This window comes from Bufo gargarizans, chromosome 2 (assembly GCF_014858855.1).
Source record: "Bufo gargarizans isolate SCDJY-AF-19 chromosome 2, ASM1485885v1, whole genome shotgun sequence".
In the NCBI taxonomy this organism is placed as follows: domain Eukaryota; kingdom Metazoa; phylum Chordata; class Amphibia; order Anura; family Bufonidae; genus Bufo; species Bufo gargarizans.
Window position 1 is genome coordinate 313,294,748 of NC_058081.1, and position 24,555 is coordinate 313,319,302.

Here is a 24,555-nt window from a genome sequence, read left to right on the forward strand (position 1 = left end):
TTTATTGCAAAATTCAAATAGCCTATCAAGAGCCTATGAAAATTACAAATTAACCTATAAAGAACATATTCATAACATACGCCCAAAATTATTGCTTGTATCTAGATATATGGCATGTTAAAAATTAACATTAAAATGTTTCATTGCCAAGTCATTATAATAAATAACACACATAAGCATTTAAACCAGAGTTTAATGGGTTTCATTGTAACAACTGGGAGTAATGCATAAAATAAAAAGATTTCATCCACAGTGTTCAATCACAGTGTTTAATTACATTTGTCTTGTGCATTAAACTTTAAAGATTGTGGTAAAAAATGAGTTCAATATAGAAAGAAAATAGAGGTAGTAAAATACCGTACCACAAAGACAAAACAAACATAAATGCAACACAGATTATGTATGTCCTCAGTGACTTTCCCATAGATTTAACACATAAAATCTTGAAATAAATAGCCTACAAAAATTACCTTTAACTTATGGGAAAATTATGCTTCTGTTTGATATAAAATAGAAGACATTCAAAAACACCAATTGACTTAAATATTGCCCGACAGAAATATTAAAATATAAACAGCCTTTTCACATTTAATTTGCCATTTGCATTTCACATATTAGCAAAAAAATAGTCCATAAGTGAAATAGACCAGTTGGCATTCAACTGAAATGTATTTCTTCCATGAGGAAGGCAACAAGTACGGTACGTATGTTTCATTGGCTCAGTGTCTCAGTAGTCCAGACACTTATGCTTTTAATAATTAGCCATTCATTTTGATTCTTAGTCACTAAAATTCGAATGCAGTCAATATTAAAAAGAACTTTGCGCTCTATATTGTCCATTTCAAAGTTCCCATTTATGAAATCACCTAACCTAAGATAAGTTGTACATTTTTTGTTCTTCTTAGTCCCAACCAATCTTTCTCCAACCTCTAGGGTACCATGGTGTAGAACATCATTTTGGCGATCTTCTGTTCCTGTGCTGACTTTGATTTTGCTTATTTTTATAGGTTTCTCAAAGACAATGTGATAAAAATCTCCACTAGACGGAGGCTTGGCCCAGAAATATTCTTCAGCACTACTATAAGCCCTATTAACCTCATAATTTTCAAATGTGTTCATATTTGTGCTGAGAATTGCCGATGGGTTATCAGGTATATCAAGTGAATCTTCTTCAAAGTCATCATCTTTCAGTTTGTTCTCAGCACCTTTGTAGGAAGAATAATATCCCATATGCTGAAAAATAGATGGCTTAAATCGAATTGCTTCTTTTTGGGCTAACAGGCCTCTAAAATGAATCAGCAGCCAATCACAAGGCATTTCCTGGTAGAACATAAGTAGAAAATGAGCCAGTCGTGGTAGATCATGTGTATTATATAATTTACCGATATATCCTAGTTTTGAAAACTCCAAGGTTACCCAATTTGATCCTTTCCTGGAATTTATCACCTTTTTAATTGTTGTCAAGAAATTCTTGGCACATCTAACATCATCTTCAAGCATTAAATAATAATCTGACAGATTAGCACAAAAATTTAGTAGGAAAGCATAGTCAACATTTTGTTTAGATCTAAATTTCACCCGGGCATCAGGGTCATTATAATTTCTTTTCAAGCCTTCTAATACAGGATAGTACTGTACAGGAGTATGAATAATTGCCAGTCTTCCTGCAATAATATGATGTGAGAATTTTCTTGATATATCTTGTACAATGCTTTCACACCAGGCTAGGTCAAAATCTGCTAAATGAACAACTACAGCTATCTCCTTCAGTTCTTCATAGCTTGACTGTTCAAATACAGACTTAATAGTTTCAAGCAAATAATTTCCTTTTTTCCTTTTCACAGATGATAGGCCAATTGTTAGAAATCCTATGCAAAAAGAAAGGATAATGAGTATTCATATTGTTCTTTTTATTTTATTTTTTTATATAACAAAGTAAAGCACTATACCTCACTTGTAGAAATGCTTTTTTTTAGAGCTGAGGTCGTGTTCTAAAGATTTAGCCTCTTGAATATGACATAAAGCAGTGCTTTAATTTAATAATCTAGTACTTACTATCATAAGAGGACAATTAGTGTTGCTGTAATCAGACCTGGCAACCACTAGATTTCAATATTGTTTAATTACAAATTATTTAGCATAAGTTTTTTTTTTTTTTTGGTATCTTAGGACATTGGTCAAAGAGGAATTGTTCTATAAAGTGTCCTATACGTGTGCGAAATAATGTTTCTTTTTTATGTAACTTTTCAGTTTATTTAATGCCACATTCACACTTCATTCAGTTTATGTCACTCTTTTGTATTTTGTACTTATGTTTTCAATATAGTGAAACGGTATTCAAGTAAAAAACACTCTTTATATTCTTTGGACCATTACCTCTATGGAAATATTCATGGTATTCTTCAGGAACATTTCCTAAAGAATACACGTACAAAAATAGGTTTTCAGCATACATTTATTTTTAAAATGTTGCTGCATTATCCTGACACTGTTCAAGTCCTGCTGAGCCTCTTTGCAACTCCTTTGCCTTCATTTCATTGGCCTTTCAGCCTTGAGTAATCTGGAATGTGTTTCTTTATATTTGAAAAGAATATGGTTGTCAGGCAGTATATCACCAGACTTTTAGTTGCTTTTGGACTGTGTGAGAGGAAACTGGAATCCACGCAAACATGAGTTGAATTTGCCAACTCAATGCAAATGTCAAATTTAAAACCTACACTCCAATGGTTATCCAATGTTCCTTCAAACTTCTCACTTGTATGGAACCATAATTCAGCAACCACTCAAGTCTATGGGATCATACTGGCATACCGTATGTCTGTATGCCTCCAGTATCATATCAAGGAATATAGGAGTTCTTGATGTCCAATTCTACATAGATTCAATGGGGGAGTGGGGAGTATATTCCACTGGAAGCTATATTGTAATTTCTTTTAGTTGAAATATATACATAATACTATACTATATGGAAACACCATAAAATGTCACAAGAAGTACCTATAGGTCCATGTCTATGTGTTGCCATACAGATTCCGTGCAGATGCTCTGTCATGTGCATGAGGTCATACTCTACTGTAGTTGGAATTATTAACAAGCCAATATACAGGTGTGAAAACACAGACCTCAATAGACCTGGTAGTTATGTAATAACCACCATATGTAATAACTCAAAATAGAGGGGAAATAATGTGACAAGTCACAAAGTGACAACTCGTCTTTAAAAAATCCCTGATTAGAGCTGCCTTGTTACTTGGTTGAATAGGCATTTGTCCTTTTGAAATTGAGTAATATAAATACAGCATGTGCTTTTAAAATAATGCAATGATGACTATCATTAAATTTTTTTTTACACTTGTGCTTGGAATGGAAATTGTAATTGTAATTGTAAATTGAAACCACATTTGACATAAAATGTACCAGACACTGGCAAAGTAATATACTATACATGTGATTGACTTGAATATCCAGCTAATAAGCATGGGCATTTAACTGGTAAAACACATGTATTACTGAAGTGCATGCACTAGTTGACTATCTGATGATGCCTTTCTGCAGTACAGTGAGGAACTACATGTCTTGTACTCAATGATTTTTTTCTGGCGGAACGCACCGGAACAGCGTTCCGCCACCTTTTGACATCGCAGCCTGCCATGCTCCAGCATCGCAGGCTGCGATGTATCAGCGGGGAGGGACTGGGAGAAGGAGCTGGGGGCTGGTGCGTTCACTGTGCTCCGGCCCCGCTGCTCCAGTACAGTTATAAAATGAGAATCTAATATATGTTTGTAATAGGGATCTATAGTTAGTGGACCTCCTATTTGTAATCTCAGTGGTCTCAAAATAGAATTACGGAACTGAGGATGCCTTAATATATTTAAATTAATATATAACTTTTATTTTGTCATATAAAATAAGTGAGACAGTTAGGTGTAGTCGTACCTTACGACTACACCTAACTGTCTCACTTATTTTATATGACAAAATAAAAGTTATATATTAATTTAAATATATTAAGGAATCCTCAGTTCCGTAATTCTATACAGTTATAAAATGTGTAATTCAATTAATAATGATTCATGCTGCCCCCTCTGTAGTATAACATTCAATATATCCTACTCACAGGGCTACTGTTATATCGTGATGCAGGCTGGCCGGGCAGATGAGCGGCAGCGTCACTGACTAACGTCACGTGCCTGCCTGGCCTACTTTATGAATGAAGCAGGCGGCGCAGGCACGTGACGTCAGTCAGTCACGCTGCCACTCGTCTGCCCGGCCAGCCTGCATTACGATATAACAGTAGCCCTGTGAGTAGGATATATTGAATGTTATACTACAGATGGGGCAGCATGAATCATTATTAATTGAATTACACATTTTATAACTGTACTGGAGCTGCAATGGGGGGTCTGTGGATGACACTGTTAAGGGGTGGGGGGGTCTGTGGATGGCACTGTTATGGGGTAGGGGGTCTGTGGATGGCACTGTTAAGGGGGGGTCTGTGGATGGCACTGTTATAGGATGGGGGGATCTGTGGATGGCACTGTTATAGGATGGGGGATCTGTGGATGGCACTGTTATGGGGTGGGGGGTCTGTGGATGGCACTGTTAAGGGGGGTCTGTGGATGGCACTGTTATGGGGTGGGGGGTCTGTGCATGGCACTGTTATAGGATGGGGGGTCTGTGGATGGCACTGTTATAGGATGGGGGATCTGTGGATGGCACTGTTATGGGGCGGAGGGTCTATGGATGGCACTGTTATGGGGTGGGGGGGTCTGTGGATGGCACTGTTAAGGGGGAGTCTGTGGATGGCACTGTTATAGGATGGGGGGTTCTGTGGATGGCACTGTTGTAGGATGGGGGATCTGTGTATGCCATCCACAGATCCCCCATAACAGTGCCATCCACAGATCCCCCATTAACAGTGCCATCCCCAGATCCCCCATTAACAGTGCCATCCCCAGATCCCCCATTAACAGTGCCATCCCCAGATCCCCCATAAACAGTGCCATCCCCATCTGGGGGGTTTATTTGCTAGGCTGGACTTTTATAGCGCCCCAAAAATTTTACTTGCATCCCTGTTCTCTAAAGGGGCGGTTTTAGGGGTCGGTCCTAGGGGTGGGTAGGGGCGTGGCCAGGGGAGGGGGAGTGAGTTCCACCACTTTTTCTCTGAGAAAAAAAGCCCTGCTTGTACTACTTTGTACCTGTGCCAGGATGAGCCATTCCTTTGGATACCAGGTGAAGGGCTCTCTGTTTTTTCTGATACATGTGTATGCTGTAAAGGAACCTGAAGAAGATTCTGTCATTCCCATAAAAATTGATTTACAGTTTGATAGACAGATATTCTGACTTTTATCCATATTAGTTATCTGGATGAGACATTAGCAGGATATGTGGATCACCACAAAATGTGGCAACTTGGAGCAAAAGGTGTCAAATGGGCATGGGGGCAGGACCAGAATCCCAGCAAAGCAATTGCGTAAAACAAAGAGTTGACAACACCTACATTTTACATTGTAGCACTACAGATTTCTTGTAGAAGTATTTAAGTACAAAACAAATTTGTCTAGTGGGTATGAAATTATTAAATAAACCAAACTAGCTTTTACTCACCTCACTGATCCTCTAGTGCTGCTAGTCCATGGGTCTCAACACTGCAGGAATGCCACTAAGCCATTCACAGACAGCATCAATGGCCCGCTAGCCCGAGTGGCATTCCCAGCCATTTCCTGCTTTGTCGAGACATGGTGCTGGGCATTATATAAAGAAGACCGGCACTCTCTGATATCAATGCAATTTTTTCTTTATTGTATCTTTATTGTATCACACGGAGGATGTGATACATCAAAGAAAAAAATCGCATTGATATCAGTGAGTGCAGGTCTTCTTTATATGGATTCGTGTGGGACGCCGACCCTGGACACGTGCACCGCTCACTAAAACTATGGAGTGCCGGCTGATCTACTGGGGATTGACAAGGTGAGTATTAGCTAGTTTCCATTTTTTTATTATTCCATTGTAAGCTGACATATTTCCTTTTCTACTGGAACACCCCATTAAGCATAAAATGCACTTGAATCACTCAAATCCTGGTCAGAACTATTACTTACGTTTTCTTGCTATTGGTATGCCAGCTAATATCTGATAGGTAACATTTATGGATGTCGAGAAGTTAGAGAACTCCCTGACTGTATTGCCATATGAATCTGAGTTTAATGGGTGAGTAGACACATATCTAAGTCTTTTATCTTCTTCCTACATCAACATGAGAAAGAAAATATATTAGAAGTAGTGCAGTCTAAACAAAAGGGTTTATACAATGCACAAATACTCTAGTAAATTCACACATTTACAATTACAATTGAAGCTGTTATCGCACAAAGAAATATGACATTTCACTATTATATCATTACATTTTTTGATTCATTATAAGAAGCTAGATATAGATAGAGATTGAACAATACAGCTTCTGATCACCATATTTATTGTAGAAATCCATGTTCACACAACAAATTCTGCTGCCAGAACTGGAGGAAATAGCATGGCTACAAGATGCTTCTGTCTCACCTTACATGCTAGCTAGGGATACATATGAAGCTAATCCCTATGCTGAACAGTGCGCGGAGCACTCGCTCTGATAAGGGTGGCACCTAGATCTGTTACAGAAACCAATCCCTACAGTGGCTGATGTGCCCTACAAGCTCATGCTCTCAACTCTATGCATTTTGCCAGTACTATTGATCTGGGGAAGATCGGGGGAAAGCCTGGCAGCATAGCTGTCTAGGTCAGAGATTAATGGCAGTGGTTTGTGGCATCAGTTGTATTTTTCAGTGGTACTGTTTTGGGGTACATACTATATAACTTATTCATTAACTTTCATTACCTCTTTTTAGGAGGACGTAAAAAAAATGGTGCCATTCATAGTGCAGCATAACTAATGTGTCACTTTTATTCTACAGGTCGGTGGGATTACAGCAATACTAAATATGTATAGCTTTTTTATGTTTTACTACTTTTGCAGATTACTCGCACTTCATGTTTAAAAAAAACCCTCATTTTTTGTCACTACATTCCAAGAGCTATAACATTTTAATTGTTCTGATGATGTAGCCGTATGGGGGCTTGTTTTTTTTACATTTTTAATGACACAAATTTAGAATACATATAACTTATTGATTAACTTTTTATTAGGTGCAGTATTGGGAAAAAAACAATTCAACCATAGTTTTTTGCCCTTTAAGTTTACATTCAACGTGCAGCATAACCAGCATGGTACTTTTATTCTGTGGGTTAGTACAGTATAAATTATTTAAATTTTGTTTCTTTTTTTATTTTATTACTTTTGCGCAATAATAGTATGTCTCATGCAAAAAAATAATACCGGTAATCTTTGTGTCGTCTCATTTCAAGAGCCATGACTTGATTGTGAAACAATATGTGTCTTTTTTGAGGGGGTGGGAAAAACTAATCTTTTGTTATTTTATTTATTTATTTTTTACCAAGCAGTTGAAATAACATGTTATTTTTATTATACAGGTTGTGATGTGGCCATACTATATTATAATTTTTATTTTTTTTATTTATTACTTTAACAAAATAAAACCACTTTTGATGGAAATAGATTTTATTAACCTTTAATCATTATTCTTTTTCGTCCCACTAAGGAATATCACAATGCAATACTTTGACTGCCTTTATAATGCATTGACATACTTTGTATACCAGAGCATTATAGTTAGGGATGAGCGAACTCGAACTGTATAGTTCGGGTTCGTACCGAATTTTGGGGTGTCCGTGACACGGACCCGAACCCGGACATTTTCGTAAAAGTCCGGGTTCGGGTTCGGTGTTCGTCGCTTTCTTCGCGCTTTTGTGACGCTTTCTTGGCGCTTTTTGAAAGGCTGCAAAGCAGCCAATCAACAAGCGTCATACTACTTGCCCCAAGAGGCCATCACAGCCATGCCTACTATTGGCATGGCTGTGATTGGCCAGAGCACCATGTGACCCAGCCTCTATTTAAGCTGGAGTCACATAGCGCCGCCCGTCACTCTGCTCTGATTAGCGTAGGGAGAGGTTGCGGCTGCGACAGTAGGGCGAGATTAGGCAGATTAACTCCTCCAAAGGACTTGATTAACTGATCGATCTGCAGCTGTGGATCATTGAGCTGCTGATCCTCAATTGCTCACTGTTTTTAGGCTGCACAGACCGTTTGTCAGTCTCATTTTTCTGGGGTGATCGGCGGCCATTTTGTGTCTTGTGGTGCGCCAGCACAAGCTGCGACCAAGTGCATTTAACCCTCAATGGTGTGGTTGTTTTTTGGCTAAAGCCTACATCAGGGTGAAGCTGTCACACCAAGTGCATTTAACCAGCAATAGTCTGTTCATTTTTTGGCCATATACAAAATCAGGGGCAAGCTGCGCCTGTCACCAAGTGCATTTAACCCTCAATGGTGTGGTTGTTTTTTGGCTAAAGCCTACATCAGGGTGAAGCTGTCACACCAAGTGCATTTAACCAGCAATAGTCTGTTCATTTTTTGGCCATATACAAAATCAGGGGCAAGCTGCGCCTGTCACCAAGTGCATTTAACCCTCAATGGTGTGGTTGTTTTTTGGCTAAAGCCTACATCAGGGTGAAGCTGTCACACCAAGTGCATTTAACCAGCAATAGTCTGTTCATTTTTTGGCCATATACAAAATCAGGGGCAAGCTGCGCCTGTCACCAAGTGCATTTAACCCTCAATGGTGTGGTTGTTTTTTGGCTAAAGCCTACATCAGGGTGAAGCTGTCACACCAAGTGCATTTAACCAGCAATAGTCTGTTCATTTTTTGGCCATATCCCAGTCTAATTCTGTCACTAAATCCATACCGGTCACCCAGCGCCTAAATACTAGGCCTCAAATTTATATCCAGCTAAATCTGTCCCTAGTGCTGTAGCTGGGCGAGTTATTTAGTGTCCGTTCAAGCACATTTCTTGTTCTGGGTTGAAATACAATTCCCAATTTAGCAATTTCATAATTTAGTGGTTCCTGCTATATCAGAGCTCTTTGAAATCTATCCCAAAAAGGGTATATAATATTGAAGGTGCACATAGGGTCATTCAGAGTAACTTCACACACACCCGCTACTGTGTATTTCCAAGTCTAATTCTGTCACTAAATCCATACCGGTGACCCAGCGCCTAAATACTAGGCCTCAAATTTAATTCCCTCTAAATCTCTCGTTACCCACCGCTGTACTGTTGTTGCTGGGCAAGATATTTAGTGTCCGTCAAAGCACATTTTTTGTTCTGGGTTGAAGTACAATTCCCAATTTAGCAATTTCATAATTTAGTGGTTTCTGCTATATCAGAGCTATTTGAAATCTATCCCAAAAAGGGTATATAATATTGAAGGTGCACATAGGGTCATTCAGAATAACTTCACACACACCCGCTACTGTGTATTTCCAAGTCTAATTCTGTCACTAAACCCATACCTGTCACCCAGCGCCTAAATACTAGGCCTCAAATTTAAATCCCTCTAAATCTCTCGTTACCGTTGTCCTGTTGTAGCTGGGAAAGTTATTTAGTGCCCGTCAAAGCACATTTTTTGTTCTGGGTTGAAGTACAATTCCCAATTTAGCAATTTCATAATTTAGTGGTTCCTGCTATATCAGAGCTATTTGAAATCTATCCCAAAAAGGGTATATAATATTGAAGGTGCACATAGGGTCATTCAGAATAACTTCACACACACGCTTCTGTGCATTTCCAAGTCTAATTCTGTCACTAAATCCATACCGGTGACCCAGCGCCTAAATACTAGGCCTCAAATTTAATTCCCTCTAAATCTCTCGTTACCCACCGCTGTACTGTTGTTGCTGGGCAAGATATTTAGTGTCCGTCAAAGCACATTTTTTGTTCTGGGTTGAAGTACAATTCCCAATTTAGCAATTTCATAATTTAGTGGTTTCTGCTATATCAGAGCTATTTGAAATCTATCCCTAAAAGGGTATATAATATTGAAGGTGCACATAGGGTCATTCAGAATAACTTCACACACACCCGCTACTGTGTATTTCCAAGTCTAATTCTGTCACTAAATCCATACCGGTGACCCAGCGCCTAAATACTAGGCCTCAAATTTAATTCCCTCTAAATCTCTCGTTACCCACCGGTGTACTGTTGTTGCTGGGCAAGATATTTAGTGTCCGTCAAAGCACATTTTTTGTTCTGGGTTGAAGTACAATTCCCAATTTAGCAATTTCATAATTTAGTGGTTTCTGCTATATCAGAGCTATTTGAAATCTATCCCTAAAAGGGTATATAATATTGAAGGTGCACATAGGGTCATTCAGAATAACTTCACACACACCCGCTACTGTGTATTTCCAAGTCTAATTCTGTCACTAAACCCATACCTGTCACCCAGCGCCTAAATACTAGGCCTCAAATTTAAATCCCTCTAAATCTCTCGTTACCGTTGTCCTGTTGTAGCTGGGAAAGTTATTTAGTGCCCGTCAAAGCACATTTTTTGTTCTGGGTTGAAGTACAATTCCCAATTTAGCAATTTCATAATTTAGTGGTTCCTGCTATATCAGAGCTATTTGAAATCTATCCCAAAAAGGGTATATAATATTGAAGGTGCACATTGGGTCATTCAGAATAACTTCACACACACGCTTCTGTGCATTTCCAAGTCTAATTCTGTCACTAAATCCATACCGGTGACCCAGCGCCTAAATACTAGGCCTCAAATTTAATTCCCTCTAAATCTCTCGTTACCCACCGCTGTACTGTTGTTGCTGGGCAAGATATTTAGTGTCCGTCAAAGCACATTTTTTGTTCTGGGTTGAAGTACAATTCCCAATTTAGCAATTTCATAATTTAGTGGTTTCTGCTATATCAGAGCTATTTGAAATCTATCCCTAAAAGGGTATATAATATTGAAGGTGCACATAGGGTCATTCAGAATAACTTCACACACACCCGCTACTGTGTATTTCCAAGTCTAATTCTGTCACTAAATCCATACCGGTGACCCAGCGCCTAAATACTAGGCCTCAAATTTAATTCCCTCTAAATCTCTCGTTACCCACCGCTGTACTGTTGTTGCTGGGCAAGATATTTAGTGTCCGTCAAAGCACATTTTTTGTTCTGGGTTGAAGTACAATTCCCAATTTAGCAATTTCATAATTTAGTGGTTTCTGCTATATCAGAGCTATTTGAAATCTATCCCTAAAAGGGTATATAATATTCAAGGTGCACATTGGGTCATTCAGAATAACTTCACACACACACGCTTCTGTGCATTTCCAAGTCTAATTCTGTCACTAAATCCATACCGGTCACCCAGCGCCTAAATACTAGGCCTCAAACGCAGCCGCCTGTCTACAGCCAATGTGGACAAGCTGACGTTCATAAAAATGAACCAGGCATGGATCCCACAGGATCTGTCCGTCCCTTGTCCAGATTAGACATTAACTACCTCCCCTTAACCATATATTATTGGACTCCAGGGCACTTCCTCATTCAATCCTATTTTTATTTTCATTTTACCATTATATTGCGAGGCTACCCAAAGTTGAATGAACCTCTCCTCTGTCTGGGTGCCGGGGCCTAAATATATGCCAATGGACTGTTCCAATGTTGGGTGATGTGAAGCCTGATTCTCTGCTATGACATGCAGACTGATTCTCTGCTGACATGAAGCCAGATCCTCTGTTACGGGACCTCTCTCCTCTGTCTGTGTGCTGGGCCTAAATTTATGAAAATGGACTCTTACAGTGGTGGGTGACGTGAAGCCTGATTCTCTGCTATGATATGAAGACTGATTCTCTGCTGACATGAAGCCAGATTGTCTGTTACGGGACCTCTCTCCTCTGCCTGGGTGCTGGGCCTAAATATATGCCAATGGACTGTTGCAGTGGTGGCTGACGTGAAGCCTCATTCTCTGCTATGACATGCAGACTGATTCTCTGCTGACATGAAGCCAGATTGTCTGTTACGGGACCTCTCTCCTCTGCCTGGGTGCTGGGTAGTGTTGAGCGCGAATATTCGAAAAGCAAATTTTTTTCGCGAATATCGCAACTTCGCGATTTCGCGAATATTTCGAATATAGTGCTATATATTCGTAAAAACGAATATTCGTTTTTTGTTTTTTCCCCCCCCCACAAAATTACAGTACACATATAATTGATTGTTTCCCAAAGGTCCAACAGCTCAGATCTTACTCACATTGCCTAGAAAGTGATTGAGGCGCGAATCTTCGTAAGGCGATTTTATTAGCGCACATGCGAATATCGGCACGTCCCAGAACAGAGGCAAAGGGCTTTGCATTCATACATTAGTGAATTGAGTTGCGAATCTTCGTAAGGCGATTTTATTAGCGCACATGCGAATATCGGCACGTCCCAGAACAGAGGCAAAGGGCTTTGCATTCATACATTAGTGAATTGAGTTGCGAATCTTCGTAAGGCGATTTTATTAGCGCACATGCGAATATCGGCACGTCCCAGAACAGAGGCAAAGGGCTTTGCATTCATACATTAGTGATTGAATTGAGCTGCGAATCTTCGTAAGGCGATTTTATTAACGCAAATGCAAATATCTACACTTGTCCCCAGAACAGAGAGGCAAAGGCCTGTGCATTCATATAGTATAGCACCATATTCGCGAATACGTAGAACTTCGTAAAATTCGATTTACGAATATTCGTATTTTTTATTTTACTTTCCACCTTACAGATTACATTGATCTGTACTCTGTCAACTACTGTCATCACCCCCCACTGTATCTCGATTGATTCCCAAAAGTCTCACATTCCCTAGAAAGTGATTGAGTTGCGAATCTTCGTAAGGCGATTTTATTAGCGCACATGCGAATATCTACACTTGTCCCAGAACAGAGGCAAAGGGCTTTGCATTCATACATTAGTGATTGAATTGAGCTGCGAATCTTCGTAAGGCGATTTTATTAACGCAAATGCAAATATCTACACTTGTCCCCAGAACAGAGAGGCAAAGGCCTGTGCATTCATATAGTATAGCACCATATTCGCGAATACGTAGAACTTCGTAAAATTTGATTAACGAAAATTCGTATTTTTTATTTTACTTTCCACCTTACAGATTACATTGATCTGTACTCTGTCAACTACTGTCATCACCCCCCACTGTATCTCGATTGATTCCCAAAAGTCTCACATTCCCTAGAAAGTGATTGAGGTGCGAATCTTCGTAAGGCGATTTTATTAGCGCACATGCGAATATCTACACTTGTCCCAGAACAGAGGCAAAGGGCATTGCATTCATACATTAGTGATTGAATTGAGTTGCGAATCTTCGTAAGGCGATTTCATTAGCGCACATGTGAATTTTGCATAGCATATGTATTATGCGATGCGAAAATTCGAATTATCGCATATGCGAAATAATAACGAATTTGAATAATCGCGAATATTTTACGAATATTCTTTCGAATATTCACAAAATTTCGCGAATTCGAATATGGGACATGCCGCTCAACACTAGTGCTGGGCCTAAATTTATGACAATGGACTGTTGCAGTGGTGGGTGACGTGAAGCCTGATTCTCTGCTATGACATGCAGACTGATTCTCTGCTGACATGAAGCCAGATTGTCTGTTACGGGACCTCTCTCCTCTGCCTGGGTGCTGGGCCTAAATATATGCCAATGGACTGTTGCAGTGGTGGCTGACGTGAAGCCTCATTCTCTGCTATGACATGCAGACTAATTCTCTGCTGACATGAAGACAGATTCTCTGTTACGGGACCTCTCTCCTCTGCCTGGGTGCCGGGGCCTAAATATCTGAGAATGGACTGTTCCAGTGGTGGGTGACGGGAAGCCAGATTCTCTGCTATGGAACCTCTCTCCAATTGATTTTGGTTAATTTTTATTTATTTAATTTTTATTTTTATTCATTTCCCTATCCACATTTGTTTGCAGGGGATTTACCTACATGTTGCTGCCTTTTGCAGCCCTCTAGCTCTTTCCTGGGCTGTTTTACAGCCTTTTTAGTGCCGAAAAGTTCGGGTCCCCATTGACTTCAATGGGGTTCGGGTTCGGGACGAAGTTCGGATCGGGTTCGGATCCCGAACCCGAACATTTCCGGGATGTTCGGCCGAACTTCTCGAACCCGAACATCCAGGTTTTCGCTCAACTCTAATTATAGTCTATGATGGTAACAATAACAGTCTAATAGGCATATAGTCATGGCAGGCCTGGGGGCCTTTGTTAGGCTTCCAGCTGCAATAACTTCCTAATGAAATAGCACCCCTTGGGTGGGATTTATAGGGACAGAGGAATACCCTTCCTCTATCTAACTGCTTAGATGCTGCAGTCATTATTGATAGCAGCATATAGGTGATTAAATAGCTGTGAGCAGAGTTATCTTAATGCAAGTCTATGCATGCAGATATGTCACAGTGTGTCAACCGATCAATATCCTCTATGATAACACTGTAGGGAAATGTAAACGCCTAGTTTACCTCCCCACAGATTACAGATAATTGCTCAAGATCCCACCAAGGGAGCACTTTGGGATAAGCTAATTGGTCAGGCATGTTTCTAACAAGTAAAGATTGTTAAAAGTTGTAAACCCTTTAATCAGACTATTTGCAAAGTTGCTTTATCTTTTATCTAAGATGCATTAGAGCAAATATAATTGATTGCAAAGATAGACATAATCTTTTACCCAAAATGGTAACATAGTAACATAGTGTATAAGCCTGAAAAAAGTCTTATGTCCATCCAGTTCGGCCTGTTATCCTGCAAGTTGATCCAGAGGAAGGCTTGGAAATCTGAATTGCAAGCATGTTCAAACTGATAGCACTTACACAGATCAAAACATCAATAATTGCACCTCTTCTTACCACAACATATTCATCCTCAATGTACAAGTTCATGAACAGCAGGCAAAAGATTAGAACCCCAAGGACTGGTAATGCTGAGCGTTTTCGAAAACATCTCATTTTATCCAGATATTTAAATTCAGTCGTTGTATGAATAAATGCATATATTTCCTAATGAAAGACATGGAAAATACAAATTTAGTGAGTTAATTGCCTGCTTCACCTGTTATGCTAGTAAAATATCTAATCATTAAAGTGTTTGTCTAGTTTTCTCATATTGATGACCTATCCTCAAGATCATCAATATCTGATGGGCAAGGCTATGACCAATCAGTTGTTTGAAGAAAATGTAACGCTCCTGCATGCTCTCCATTCTCTTTACTGCTTACCTGCTCGATGTCGACACTGCAGCTGAGAAGCAGTGGAATTATAGCTCCACCATTACATCCACTTGAGAAGAATAAGCAACTGTAATTACACTGCTCCATCACTGCAATGTTAAGTAGGTAAACGAGTTCTGCTTTCCCTTCAAACAGCTGGCGGGAATGCTGCCAGTAGTCAGACTCAGGTCGATCTGATATTGATGAAGATAGGTAATCAAGATGAGAAAACCAGACAACCTGAGCAAAGAGTGCATGAAACTCTTAAAACTTAACTTTTAAAACATACCTATAAAAACCATCAATGTGGAAAATACCTTAGACCCAATGCAAATGCAAACAATAACTATCAGAACAAATCAATAGGTAGTGGAGTAACCTGCAGTCAGGATGAGATATCTTTCCCTATAGGGACCCTCAACACAGAGAAGCACCCTAATGGTGGATGCACTCTGTTCATGATCCTACCCCTGAATCACCCTAGTACATCCTACCCCCTCCTGACGTGTTTCCCCCTGCTGGGTTCATCAGGTAATGAAAAATAATTGGTTATGCACCAGATGTCAACAAATATGGATCACTGCTATAAGTAGATGAGCAAATTGAAGTTGACGCAGTGGAATTCAATCTGAATTTAAGGAAATATTTGATTCGCACCAAATCCGAATTTCCTCACGCTTCTTAGTAACAAGTTGCATTTTTTCCTAAAATGGCTACTGCACATGTTAGGACATGGAGCAAGAAACTCTGGGAACAAGGCATCACCCACAATGCCATGCATGCAGCCAATCAGCAGCCAGCCAGCCCTGTGATGTCACAGCCCTATAAATAGCCTCAGCCATCTTGGATTTAGCCATTTTCCAGTGTACTTAGTGCAGGGAGAAACATCAGCAGGCGCTAGAGACAGTGGTAGAAAAGACTTTCAAACTTTTTTTGGGCTGTATAGAAGTTCAGGGAAAGGATAGGGAGGAATAATTTCACTGTATTGAAGCAGAACAGGGTTCAGTAGGGGAGGTTACAGCCTGGGCAATAGGAACAATCCTTGCTGCTCTGACTGGGGATCCAAATTGCCATTATACAGCTCTGTAATTCCACCAAACCGTTCTTGTTATTGGGGTGCAAGTGCTGTTTGATACAGCCATTAACAGGGTTTATTACAAGGAAATATTTCTACTTCCTATTTTCCCTTGTGCGGTGCAGTTATATGTTCTAAAGCATTTTTTGGCTTGTATTAGTGGGAAAAAAGGGCCTATTAGCCATTGTGTGGTGAAGTGAGAAACTTACAGCCCTTTTTTGGCATGTATTAGTGGCAAAAAATATATATTATTTGCCCTTCAGCGGTGCAGTTATATGTTATAAAGCCCTTTTTGGCGTGTATTAGTGGCACAAAAAATATTTTTGCCGTTGTGTGGTGAAGTGAGAAAATTGCGGCCCTTTTCGGCGTGTATTAATGGCAAAAAAATATATATATTTGCCGTTCAGAGGTGCAGTTATATTCTCTAAAGCCCTTTTAGGCGTTTATTAGTGGCAAAAAAATATTTATTATTTGCCGTTCTGCGGTGCAGTAATATGTTTTAAAGCTTTTTGTGGGATGTATAAGTGGAAAAAAGTAAGGGCCTATTTGCTGTTCTGTGGTGCAGTTATATGTTCTAAATCCTTTTGCGGGGTGTATATGTGAAAAATAGGAGGGGCCTATTTGCCATTCAGCATGTTCTAAAACCTTCTTCGGCTTGTATTACTGGTAAAAAAAAAAAAAGGGCTCATCCCAAGTGACATCAGACACCCCTAGCCAAGAGTCGGTGGGTTTGTCAGACACAACCCTTAGTTGGCATGGCCTGGGAGCAGGCCCTGTGCCCTCATTTGTCTTTAACCTGCCTCTGTCTTTTTCTGTTCCCTCAGCCAGTCAAGTTTTATATGCTGCGTGCTCAGCTCCACTATACAGCGAGGACAAGCTACTAGAGGACATTCAGCAGCTACTGGCCAGCCAAGATTTGGAGGAGACCTCCGCAGCTTCCTCCTGTAGGTAGGCAAGTAGTGATGAGGAGAGTGGCGTGGGAGCTGGTGTTGAGAGCGGTCAGAAGGAGGACATCAGTGACGTGCAGACAGTATTCGATGATGATGTAGCTAATCGCACTTGGCAGCTGGGTGAATTAGGGGCTTTATCATCATCAGGAGAAGATGGTGGCAGCTTGTCTGTAAGGCAGCGTCGGAGCCAGCAAGTCGCTGGAGTGGCCGTAAGTCAGCAGGGTGGCAGCAGTGGGAGGATGCTCTGTGTCAACATATGCAGCGTCACCATAAAGTGGCCTGGGAGAACTGTGGCTCCGATGTGGTGGTCCAGCCTGCCGCAGCAACTGCTTCATCACCCAGTGGCACCCACCCGATTTCAGGCAGTTAAGGCTCCACCACCTCAGCCGCAGGAAGCTGTCTGTCTTTCCCATCATCTTCTGTTACTGATGCTCCTACTCCTCATCAGTCATTCTGTCAGAAATCTATCACCGAAGTGATTGCCAAGAGACAACAGTATGTGTGCACTCATCTAACGGCGCAGAAGCTGAATGTGCTCCTGGCCACGTTGCTAGTGCTGCAGTCACTCACTTTCCAAGTGGTGGACTCTGCACCTTTCAGAGAACTGATGGCTTGTGCCAAGCCAAGGTGGAGAGTCCCAAGCCATAATTTTTTTTGCCAAAAAGGCAGTACCAGCCCTGCACACGTATGTACAACAGAAGGTGGGTCAGTCCTTGAGCCTGTTGGTGTCTGCCAAAGTGCACGGCATGTGGATCTGTAACTACGGTCAGCGACAATACATGTCCTTTATGGCCCACTGGGTGAATGTGGTTCCTGCACAGCAACACCAGCAACTTGGCCAGGAGAAGCCGCTTCTGCCTCCATTTTCTCACAATGTTGGTTTCTGCGACAATGTCCGCCTCTGCCTCCTCATCCTCCACCATGTCCTCAGCCTCCACTGCAGGCACAATTCACAGTGCCTTACCAGCATAGCACATGTGCAGGGCACGGCGGTGTCACGCTGTTCTGCACCTAGTTATGCACCCTTACTTAGTGTTCACCAATGCCCCCAACTCCTTCAGTATAACCAAATATAATTTTTAATATTATTTTTATCAACATTAAAATTAATTTGCTGCTTAAAGAGTTTGTTCCATAACAAAATATTGCAGTTTCTGTGAGAAAATATAAAACATTTATGAACAATTTTTCCATTGTAATGACTTGAAAAAAAAAGAAAAAAAAAAAGTGTGTGTGGATACTGCTGTTGCATACTTGCTAACCATCCCAGTTATAGCTTTTCTAGCCACATTATAGAGCTGATCGTGGTCGGCTAGAACCCAAGAGCTTGAATCATGACCTGCATTTATCAATCAGTAAGCAACATCATAAGATTAAAAAACATTAAGCAGTTCAAAATAATGCTATTTGTATTCTGTAAGTATCTCTAGCCTAGCTGTATATAGTGTTCATAAATTGTTAGACTTCATCTAAGCGAACTGAAACATGCATGCTGTACAAATGACAAAGAGAAGTCTAAACACTAGAGGGCAGAATACTCAAGCTATGTAAAAGTCTGACTCCTAATCTAGTCATGTCATCAGACACAAGCAAGCATGATCCATCTTAAAGAGGACCTTTTACCACTTCTGACATGCCTGTTTTAATAGCTTCATGCACTCCCCATTGCTAATTTCTAGCAGTCAGCAGTAAGGGTACAGAGGGGCGTTAACCAGTTGGGGGGTGTACCTGCACAGTCTGACTCTTTTCAATCAGTGATGCGATTGTCAGAATGTGCAGATACACACCTCCAACTGGCTAACACCCCTCTGTACCCTTACTACAGACTGCTAGCAATTCACTCATAAATTCTAACAGGAATAATAAAATAATACAGACATAAGAATAGATGCTCTAGAATTGTTATTACACTGGGAATGCATGTAGCTTTTAAAACAGGCATGTCAGGAGTGATGACATGTCATCTTTAAGGCTTCATGTACATGGCCATATCTGTGTTTCAGCCTGCAAACATTGGATCTGCAAAATACTAATACCTGTGTCCACATTTTTCTTACTCTATTACTGCCGCATTATTCCAGGCATAATAGAACATGATTTTGTATGTAATATTAAAGCCCTAAAGAAAAATATGATGAAAAAATCTAAACCCGGTGCACACAATAATCAACATCAACTGTAAATAATCTGCAATCCAATTATTTTCTATAACAAAGGTAATATTTTCATGCCTGAGCTAATAAAAAAAGAACTAAAAACATCAAAATGTTTATATACAGTATTGTCCTGTCAAAAATAGCATGTATCAATGGATCCAATGAATAAAAGAAACGTGACCAGGTGACTCACAACCAGAAGATCACTCTACGACTAGTCAACTCTCTTTTAGAATGTTCCAGGATGTAGACATCATGTGGTATCTGAGGGCATTTTGTCAATATACAATGTGTCATCTCTGTATAATTTAGGCAAGTACCAGGGACTGGATCTCTCCCTATGGTAAATGAATTTCCCTGCCTAAAAGTGGAGTAATTGCCCTCAAAGGGATGACCCCACTTCTTGGTCGTTGTCTCTACAAGGCCAAATTACCTTAAGGGCTTTTGCACACAAACATATTTTCTTTCTGTGTCCGTTCTGTTTATTTTTTTTGATAAAGTTACTGAAGTTACTCTGTGTGCATTCTGTTTCCATTTGTCCGTATTTCCGTTCTGAAAAAAAATAAAACATGTCCTATTATTGTCCGCATTACGGACAAGGATAGTACTGTTATATTAGGGGCCAGCTGCTCTGTTCCACAAAATACGGAATGCACACAGATTTGCATTTTTTGCGGATCCAGTTTTTTGCGGACCCCAAAATACGTACGGCTGTGTGCATTAGCACTAACAATCATCCTGACATGTTTCATCTGTATCATCATATGTTTGTGAGGGTACTTTCACTCATCACGTTTAAGGCACAGCCTGGTCTCTAATACCTAGACAAAGGGAGCTAAGTAGTGAAACAGAGAAGGTCAGGCCAAATTGACCTTATCTGTGTGTCACTACCTCTCTCTGTCTCAACGCTTAGATGCTGCTGTTACTATTGACTGCAACATTTGAGAGGTTAAGCTGCTGGGATCAGAGTTATATCTGATCCTGGCACATTAGAGTTGAGTCACTTGCTGTATTATACAACTGTCACCACAAGTAATGGCATGGGAACAGCTCCTGGGCCTACATTATCGGCATGACATACTATTACAGCACTGAACGTTTACTTCTGCTCAGTGTCATAATAGTGATAGTGACTGCTCAGTATATCACTGAACATTAATGGGTTAATAGAAGTTGCCATATATCTAAGTTTAGAAAGAGAGTATTTAAAGACTCCTGAGACCAATAGACTGTAAGTAATAGCATTTTAAACCCCAAGTTAGATACCTAGCAGCAATTTTGCTAAAAGTGCAGCACTCCCACCAAGGCATGTGAGGTGGAGCATAGCATTGCAAAATACACATATGATAAAGAAGTGTGGGAAAATGATTAGATGATGGGTATGTTAGATTTTTGAATTGTGAACAGGGAACTACATATTTCAGACATCGGCCAAACCGTACATACAGTAAATAGAAGTTTCACCCGTTCTGCTCCCTGGTCTTTTCACAGTGATGCATTTCTACCCTCTACCATTCAATTGCAATTTATTTAGTTTACTCATTTATATGGCACTATCATATTCTGCAGCTCTCTAGATTGTCATCACTTTCATTGGTATTAGTGTTGAGCGAACTGAATTAGGAAAGTAAGAAAGACGAATGACGAATGACGTAACCACGCCGGCTGGTGAGATGAGGTCATCACCGGCCGTGCGTGATTTTGCGCCAGATCTTCAAGCAAGATGGTAGCGGCTGCCCTGGCGTGACTCGTGAGCAAACGGATCAGGTAAGTATGATTTTTCTTTTACACTGAATACAGCATCTGAGGGGTACAATTATGGGGAGTGGTGCAATTGCTCTCCCTTCCATTGCACCCACTACATATAAAGAAATGCGCTTTTTGACAAATTAATTTGTCATAAAATGATTTTTTTTGTAAAATTCAACGAAGCAGCTGAAGCAAACTTTTCAATAATTTGATCATCACTAATTGATACCTATACCCATAGGGCCTCACAATCTAAATTCCAAATGAATCAGTATGTGTTTTTTTATTTATTTTTTATTTTTTAGGAAACCACCACACAAACATATGTTTCCCTTCGTCATATACAAACTCTGGACCCCAGTGCGTCAAGGTAACAGTTGGAGGTGTAATTCATAGACTGTAAGCTCTTGTGAGCAGGGCCCTCATTCCTCTTGTTCTAATTATGGACTTGTCTGTTTCTATGTTATTTGTGACTGTTTGTACATGAACCCTCTGAATTGTAAAGCGCTGCGGAATAATAATAATAATTATTTGAAGATCATGGGCCCCAGTGCAAAATCTGCAAAAGGGCCCTCACCTACCATATACTTTCTATAATACTGGTACCTTCATCCTGCTACCTCTGCACCCCCTACAGTTATGCCCCTGACAAGGGATAGGAATGATGTCAAGGAAATAAATATATATTAGGGAGCATAATGTGTTCATTTATGCATCAAAGGTTCAAGAGCTTCCATTGCAGATTATGTCTCACTTGACAGAAAATATTTTATTTTAGTCCATCACAAAGACGTACACCTCGATGGATAAGTATTAGTCAGTGTGGTCCACTGAGCACCACATGTACAGTGCTAGGGCTCTGGGACAGTGTCACAGCCTCAGTTTTAAAAATAGTCTGCAGTGCTGATGTGAACAGAGCCTTATATAAAGAGAATGGTAGGGTGTCCAATAAATATACTTTTTTTTTAAACAATTTATAGAACATCTATGAACCATTGAATTATTTGGGAAGAATACAGCCATGTTGACTTCCTTATAGAGGTCACTGAAACTTGAAAAAAATACATGATACATATTTTTTTTTCAATCTCCATATTAGCACTCTAGCAGCATAAGTAATAATATGTGATAAATTACCCTTCTAAATAGCAATAAAACTATTCAGGAATCAGTGGATTGGATGCCGTGGCTTGATTTGGCTGATTTTTGGATTTCTGTTTAATGATAAGTTTTAATCTACTCGATTTACTACTATTCTGCTCTATTCTGGATCCATACTAATCATATATAGTCATCTACAAAGTATGCATTATAGAGAGAAAGGGAACATATACAATGTTCTTATAGTTATATCCTTATCTAGTTTTAGGAAATTAATGTAACTAATACAGTTGCAATGAATCCTATATTCTGTAACATAACACAAGAATATCATGCTTGGATGATTAATGAATGCTTCTATGGACCCCTGTGACATTTGTGGATACTGATTTCTATGAGATAGCTTTTCTGCATGCAGGAAATAATTATAACTATAGCTCCCTATGGATGAAACAAACCTTATCATAACTTTTTTATTACAGGCACAGGAAAGGTTTTAATGCCTTTATTTACAGATATTTAGTATACGTTGTAATCAAATGTATAGAAAAACTGTGTTCACTGTTTGATCATTTGTTTTCCACAGCTTGCTGCTACCGTTCTTCATGTTAATATATTTATTGGAAGCCAGAGAGGATGGCCAGTAGAATCATGGAGAAAAACCTTTTCTATCCTGCACATAATTGCAATAGCTAGTGTTCATAGTCAGTGTTGAGCGCAAATATTCGAAAAGCTAATTTTTAGCTCAAATATCGCAACTTCGAGAATTTGCTAATATTTAGAATATAGTGCTATATATTTGTTTTTCTAATATTTGTCATTTTTTCCATCTGAACACATGATTCCTCTCTGCTTTTTGCTTGTGGGCCAATAGGTCATTGGCTCACAAGCAACTTAAGCAGGGAGGAATCATGACTTCAGATGGAAAAAAATGACAAATATTCTAAAAAACTAATATATAGCACTATATTTTATAGTGCTGTATATTATTTTTTGACCCACGTCTGTCTTGATCGCATAACATTCACATATTACGCGATCATTACCTTGCCGATTTTTTAGTAAAAAAAAAGTTATATATAACGAATATTCGAATTTGCGAATATTCCACTAATATTCTGCAAAATATTTGCGAAATGTCACATTTCAAATATTGCCCCTGCCGCTCATCACTATTCATAGTGTGTATCCTTTACTGTTGTGGATAAGGGCAAAGTTATCGAGGCCTTCTTGAATAAAAACAGGTACAGTAATTCGCTTTCCTTGGTCATCTTAGTATTACTATTTACCATAAAGCAATAGCTTTGGCAGTGGCATTTATGAATACATTTTTCAATTCCTTAGGATGAATAGTAAAATTTGAAATATATATATTTTAGAAGCCTCTTATTTCAGATGAACTTACCTCTCATTTTATTATTTTGATTAAGTCTTACTTATTAGTGAAAAGGACATGTTCTCCTTTGGGGAACCAAGAATAAGGATACTCATGCAATTAGACGTAAAACAATTTTCTATTAAACCTATTCCTCCAAAAGTGCTTATAGGCAAAAGTGATCTAATAATATAGCAGAGAAGCCACAGAGAATTAAAAATCCCTATTGAGTCCATGCAGCTCGTAGGCAAATAGCGGATTGTTTCACAACATCCTCCATCCTTCCTGCCATGCTGCTGTAATTAGTGGCATAAATTGTAAGTACTAAATTCACAAGTACTGTACTTAATTGTCCTCAGGCTCAAACTAGCCTACAGGGGAACAGGTGAGTCCCCTGGGGGGCCCCTGATAAAGGTGGACCCTCAGTCCTCCATCACAGCATCTCAACCAGCTTATACCCATATAGAAAACTGAGTTGATTATTTAAGAAACTACCCTGTTAATTATTATAGATGCATCAGGTGGCAGAGATTGTTGTAGGTCAGGGATGGCCAACCTGCGGCTCTCTAGCTGTTGCAAAACTACAACTCCCAGCATTCCCAGTCTGCCTACAGTTATCAGCCTACAGCAGGACATGGTGGGAGTTGTAGTTTTACAACAGCTGGAGAGAGACACAGGTTGGCCAGCCCTGCTGTAGGTATTGAGGCAGTATCTTTTTGCCCCAGCGACCTGCTTTCTTGAAGAATTTGCAAGGACCCCCAGAATCAATCATCTTGAGCCTCTTACTGCTGCCTACTGCTATGTGAATAAGTAGTATTTGCATGTAAAGTCACTGTATAATGGGCTCCCAGACTTAATTTTACTGGTGGGCCTAGGCACCCTAATCCAACACTGATTGACTTTGAGTGAAAAAAAATCTGTATTTGT

The 24,555-nt window shown here is 39.8% G+C and overlaps 1 protein-coding gene across 1 annotated transcript; it reads right to left on the bottom strand.

The window, feature by feature from the left end:
* Positions 1-711: 711 nt before the first annotated feature.
* Positions 712-15,007, bottom strand: MGAT4C (MGAT4 family member C). The gene is made up of 3 exons (XM_044277197.1): positions 14,864-15,007; positions 6,105-6,249; positions 712-1,868 (listed from the first exon to the last, which is right to left on the bottom strand). Exons 1-3 carry the CDS (start codon positions 14,960-14,962, stop codon positions 712-714), a joined length of 1,401 nt encoding a protein of 466 aa, XP_044133132.1. The 5' UTR covers positions 14,963-15,007.
* Positions 15,008-24,555: the final 9,548 nt, after the last annotated feature.

Bases quoted from the DNA above. Each gene is read 5' to 3' on its own strand.
- MGAT4C (XM_044277197.1), bottom strand. From the start codon at position 14,962: ATGAGATGTTTTCGAAAACGCTCAGCATTACCAGTCCTTGGGGTTCTA. The intron at 6,250-14,863 runs GTAAGAAGAGGT...ATGTTGATGTAG, and splicing joins TTGAGGATGAATATGTTGTG to GAAGAAGATAAAAGACTTAG. The intron at 1,869-6,104 runs GTAAGTAATAGT...CTTTTTGCATAG, and splicing joins CATACCAATAGCAAGAAAAC to GATTTCTAACAATTGGCCTA.